The sequence below is a fragment of the Sinocyclocheilus rhinocerous genome, unplaced genomic scaffold (genome assembly GCF_001515625.1).
Source record: "Sinocyclocheilus rhinocerous isolate Xijiao unplaced genomic scaffold, SAMN03320098_v1.1 scaffold4525, whole genome shotgun sequence".
NCBI classification, from domain to species: Eukaryota; Metazoa; Chordata; class Actinopteri; order Cypriniformes; family Cyprinidae; genus Sinocyclocheilus; species Sinocyclocheilus rhinocerous.
Genome location: NW_015652262.1, coordinates 134,863 through 141,021, shown reverse-complemented (window position 1 = coordinate 141,021; position 6,159 = coordinate 134,863). Strand labels below are relative to the sequence as shown.

The following is a 6,159-nucleotide window of genomic DNA, read 5'->3' as shown; positions in this document are numbered from 1 at the left end:
ACATTTACACCGAATAGGCTAATAATTCTCTTTTTTTGTTTCCCATTTTAGCAGATTCTTCAGGGTGTATTCATGCAACTACGCACTTGAGCCGGTATTTGCAGTTAATTAAATTGAGTGGCAGTATTAAATCGGCAAAGCATTGATTTAGTTCATAAAATTGAAAGCCGTTTGTGCACGTGTGGGGGTGGACGTGGGTGGACATGTGATTTGTACTTATAGACCTTCCACAGAGCTAATAAGAATATACCTTTGTTTTCTTCACAGGGTTCGAAAGCATTTTGGAGGGGCTGTTTGGACCAGGACTCGTAAAAGATCTTACCCTCTTTCAAGGTCAGTCTTACATTGGATACGATTGAGGTGAAGATTATACTGATGGTTACTTTTAAATTAGAATGCTATGTTTGCAGTTAACTTTTAATTACAGTCTAAATAATATCATATTTGAATCGTATTTTTTAACCTTTCTTGTATAGATGTTATTATTTTAACCTTGTCCCAGACTTTACATTTTAAATTATGAAAATCCATAAAAAACATGATTTACTACATATTTAAAACTATATTTTAAATTGCAGTAATTTCCATAATTTCCAATTAACATGTAGTTTTGTCAAACTAATTAATTAAAAAAATAACTAATTTAAAAAAACGAATTTACAAACTAATTTTTAATAATGTTATTACGTTATTAATGTGTTTAAGGTCAAATATAAGTTTGTACAATGCCAGCTATAAAAGTAGCCTGAGCGAGACAAAAAAGTTGGCGGCTTTTAAATGTTGAAACTGTCATTTTAATCTCAGAATGCTTTAAACATAATATGTAATTTGAGATATGGTGGAGTTAGTAAGTAAAACCTAAATAAAAATACGGATAATCCACTGTGGAGACTCCTAACAGGAGCAGCCAAAAGTGAGATGTGTAGGGTGCGTCTCAATCAGCTCCCTAGCTAGTGAATTAGTATATCGTGTACATGAATCTGGGCACTGGTAAGGACCCTGGCATACTACATATTGGACAGTGATTACTCAATTTCCAGTGACATGACTACTTACAGCATTGTAGAACATCACCACTAGTATTAATCAACAACAGGCAGATATTATTTTTCATGCTTTTTAAACGCATTGCTCTGTAACATATCTTTTCAACAGCCGAATATTAATTATAAATGTTAACTAGATGTGTTCGCTACCTGTCTAGCGATGTGTTTATGCTTTTCAAATCTTCTATCATGTGTTATTATATTTATTGTGTTGGCTTATGCATTTTATGTTTCACGCTTCAGAAATGTGATCTAATTTATGGTAAGGGAGCATAGTGAGCATCTACAATTCTCCCTTGTTTTTGCTGTGCACTATGGGTTTTTTCAGGGAGCAAATGTTCCAGTGCACTGGAAGGATTATACGAATAAGACAGCCCTAAAAATGGCCGACTCCCTGATCAGTGCTTTGACTACTGAACTAGGGAGGTGATTGAGATGCACCGCTGGACTTCTCAAATGATTAGAGTTTTGATAGTGACATTGGCTCTAAAAAAAGATCACTTGTAAGCACATGTGCACAGATACAGCTTAAACCATCATATTCATCTGCACTGTACAGCTGAGTCGAAGCCCAATTTTTATTTTGCAGTTTTATACCTAAACTGTTAAATGGCCAAATCTTCTTTACTGCACCTTTAAAAAAAACTAATTTGAGTATGAAAAGTTTTTTTTTTTTGTAAACTCAAACAAAATTGCTCATTTGAAAAACATCCAGCTTCTGTTTTTGTTCTGGAGTACCACAGGGCTCTATTCTAAGCCCTTGAGTCATTTTGTAAATTCACAATATATGAGGCATCAATCTAATTAGCAGATCAACCAGAAAATGTTTAAATTGTCTGTTTCTTAAGGTGTATACAATTAACTGTTAAGTCAGAAGAACCATTCATGAGCTTAAATCATCAAAACTAAATTTAAACATGAATATAAACATGACCTAAGTGGTTTGCTCTTTTTTTCAGAACTTGAAGTGCAAATTAAAACTTCACACAGTGAACATTTCTATGTTGGAGAAAAAGGTCATGTTTTTGTTTTTCCAAAGCTTTGACTTATGTTGGTAATTATTTATCAAGATAAATACTTCTTTTTGCAAAAACAGTAACCTAAAATTCACACAGCCACAAATTAAATGGCCTTCAAGATGGAAGTGTTAATGCACTTTAAAAGTTGCTCAAGTTAATAATTTATACACAGATCAGTACAGGTTAGTTCTGGTTATTCATTTTCTTTGATAACAAGTCATCATCTATTTGCTTCTAACAGATGTCACAATATTACTTTTTATAGTCATAACGAATATGCCCATATAAGACATCTTTACCTTTCGCATACCTGGAGTAGTCAAGAATGGAAGATTGTCTCGTCTCATTTTGCAGTCAATAGGACAAGAGACGGCAACTTCTAAAAATAAACGAAATATCCTTGTCATGTGATTGTTAGCTAGCGGCTATAATCAGACACAGCATTAGAAATAAAGTCTGTCAAAGATGATAACAAAGAAAAACATTTAAAGGGATCATATATGGGGTCAAGATTTAACACTTTAATTTCCCCCCAAGGCCCGCTTATGGTAGTCAAGGTTACTTACACCAAAAACCATTGTAATTTCATTTCTCATGAACATTTGCACATGACTCCTGTCAGTGTTCACCAATACATTAGATGAGGTCTTCCTTTGAGGGCTTTTCTATGCAAATATTGATATGTGGGTTAATTTAAATATTTTAAATCAGTTGACACTAAAAATGTACGTAGTTCAATATTACAGTTTTTGCATGTAGTTCTTACATTTAAGCATTTTGAAGGTATTTTGAAGCAATTTCAATGGGCGTTTGGTCCGAATGTAAAAAAAAATACATTAATATTTAGATTATTACTGAGAATATTGAGTAAAGTAATCAGATATGAGGTATAACAAAAAAATATCTCTGCGTGGAAATAACCGGCGGATGATGTTTTTCTGAAATCTTCTCGAAAAGAGCAAGGCTTCTTTCTTTATATTTTATTATTTTTAAATATTATAATATTTAAAAAATATAATAAATAACATAGTATGTGGGCAAAAATATTATTTGGGATGCTACTGAAAATTGTCAGTGCAGGAAAAACACAGAATATTATTGTTTTAAAATGCATTATTATTAATAATTGGCCAACATGTTTGTTGTAATATGTGGCAAAGTGTATTTAGTGTTTGTTTGTAAAAGAACAGCACAGTTAAAAATCTTTTTTTTTTCTTGCAGATTGTGAGCCAGAGGGTGTGTCAGATTGGTCGTTTAATGAACATTGTCTCTTTTGCTGCTTGAGACGGGAAAAAGTGAAGGTAATTAATCTCGCTCTTATTTTCCTATCGATATATTTCCACAAACAATGCATTAGCAATTTTACATATCACATTGAGTCATTAAATGTTTTCAACCATGCAGCACTTTAAAGATGTTTGTTGTCGCTGGGTCATCGGTGTTGAAAGAAAAAATGCTCATTAACGCTTTTAATGTTTACCAGTCAAATGACAGGTAATTATTATTCTAACTTAAGTTTTTGTTAAGCTATTACTTGACAACACATCTTCAGGTGTGACAGATGGACTGTGAAGGAACTACAACACTGTCAATCATTTGCCCTGGGGTTTTCTTTACAACAAACCTCAAACAATAAATCAGCTTTACTCTTTCTTTGAAATTGAACAGCTTTTGTATTCACAAATTTGCAGGCATTTTTATAGGAGAACAATATGACAGGTAAATTGGTACAACATGGTCATATTGCACTGACTTCCTATCCAGTTTTCAAGTGAAAAGACTATAAGTAAAATATATATATATATACATTTTTTTTTCCTCTAGGATAATTTGGTTGGTTTGAACAACCAAGTGTTATCAGAAGCGGATAGCTTCAAGCAAGAGCAGTCCAACATTAACAAACTTGAGAAGCAAGCAGCGGATTTCCTCAATGTTGTCTTCTATAGAAAGGGTAAGACTTACATTATATTGTACATTACAAGAGCTGAAACCAAAGTAGTTACACTGGGAAAAACAATACTGTGTATTTTTGTATTTTTAATATAAAATTCAAATAGTTATGACATGGCAAAAATCCATTATGAAATAACTGACACTTACTAAAAAACCTTGCAACTCAATTTAAATCAAATTAAATTTCACTTTTTTACATTTTCATACACGCACAGATTATGCACACAGCATATGTATATGTCCAAGAAAAGTGCTTTGATGTTCAGATGTTTTCAGTCTTCTGTTTCTCTTCCTGACCGTGTATATTTGATGTTTTTTACTCTAAACGAACATTAGGAAGCGGTCTTTCCTTTTTGGAAGTCTGCAGGACTTTACTGCCCTGTAGGAAATGTTTTCAAAGGCTTGTCTGCCAAATCCAGTGGCTTTGATTTAAACAATGGCACTAGCCACATGTATTGTGAAACAGTTTAATGATGCAGTGTTATAAGATATAAAATTCATAAAAGAGAAAATCTGACGAGAAGTACTTTTTTAGTCAAATATTAACTTATTCATGTTCACCTGGCTGTTCAATAACAATATTGCAAAATACAAGATATTTTTTTCAAATGTGTGCAAAAAAAAAGCAGGATTATTATAGTTAACTAATACTAAAACCATTTAAAAAAAACAATTTTGTTACTTGAAATAAAATAAACGTTAACTGAAATAAAATATTTTAAAAAACATACTTATTTCAGCTAGTTGCCGAAGAAACAAGACTTATTTTCATCTAGTGTAACTTGATAAACTAAAAAGGAAATAAAAATAAAAAACCTAAATATAAACTAAACTAAAATATAATGAAATAAAACTGAAATAAAAATAAAAAACAAACTAAAATTTCAATAAAAATCCTTAAATAAAATGTATCTTTATTTGACCCTCTAACTCTAGCACTCTCTATTCTAATTCTATTCTTAAAAAAACACTTGTCCCTTTTAGACTTGCACTCTATTCATTTGCTGCTTGTTTTCTGTAAAAAAAAAACTAACACTTGCTTTCTAATCTTTAGAAAGGAAAAAATGAAATCGCATCATATGACCCCTTTAAAAAACCTTTGCTACGTGTACTGTGTTAAGCTAGCTGAGACTTGTTATAGCACTTGCATATTATTGCTCTTTTGTTGATTTTGATTGCTTCCATTCTCCTCATTTGTAAGTCGCTTTGGATAAAAGCGTCTGCTAAATGACTAAATATAAATGTCTAAATGTAAAATCTAAATTTAAATGAATAAAACGTAAAAAATTAATAAAAATGAAAAGAAAAAAAAAAACCACAACAAAATTACTAAAACTAACTAAAATTAAAATGTAAAATATATATTAAAAAAAACTAATTCAAACTATAATAATACAAAAATTGCACTAATGTGAAGTGTGAGCAGTAAATATCATTGGAGTGATCAAAATGTTTGGAGGATAGACTTTTATATTTTGTAGCTAAAATCTATTCGCTGTATCTTCAAAAAAACAAGTAATATATACACTATAACGCATTCATTGGCTCATTCCTTCATATATTTTCCCTCAGCAGACCTCCCGAGATTTACAGACCCCCACATTCCTCTAGTGGCTCGTGAGATCATGCAGCGAATGATCCGACAGTTCGCTGCCGAATATACCTCAAAAACCAGCTCAACTCAGGACGTACCCCAACCCCAGTCCCAGCCCAACGGCACCAAGGACCAAAGCCTGCCGAAAGCGCCCTCGCTGGAGCCGGACACCTCCACACCTGGTGCCGGCGCCGCTGCCTCCGCACAGAATCCCGTCCTCAGCAAGCTTCTCATGGCAGACCAGGACTCCCCACTGGACCTCACCGTCAAGAAACCAGAGACAGAACCCAGCGAACAAGGTGACATACAGTTTTGCTCATATTTATTGTAGTCTATTTTGCTGTATTGCAGTATGCAGAAAAATATTTTCTTTTTAAAAATGTCGAAAAATCCTTAACAGGATTATATTTCAGAAGCAAAAAATGTTTACAGAAATATGTTTTCTGAAAACATTATTTAGGCAACTGAAAAATGTAAATATATATTTTTAATATTTTGCCTCTATATAATTAAAAATAAACAAGGCAGGTCTTCTACTTGATTAAAA

At 32.5% G+C, this 6,159-nt stretch overlaps 1 protein-coding gene across 3 annotated transcripts in view; it reads left to right on the top strand.

Annotated features, from left to right (window-relative positions):
- Positions 1-266: 266 nt before the first annotated feature.
- Positions 267-6,159, top strand: part of LOC107714156 (ligand-dependent corepressor-like) — a 20,271-nt gene continuing 14,378 nt past the window's right edge. The window contains exons 1-4 of one of the 3 annotated variants that reach the window (XM_016519904.1): positions 267-333; positions 3,287-3,366; positions 3,890-4,016; positions 5,594-5,911. In XM_016519904.1, coding sequence (XP_016375390.1) covers positions 5,644-5,911 — 268 coding nt within the window. In that variant the 5' untranslated portion in view covers positions 267-333; positions 3,287-3,366; positions 3,890-4,016; positions 5,594-5,643. Of the gene's footprint in view, positions 334-3,286; positions 3,367-3,889; positions 4,017-5,590; positions 5,912-6,159 lie in introns of all 3 variants that reach the window. The other 2 variants (XM_016519903.1, XM_016519905.1) reach the window with 2 other exon arrangements.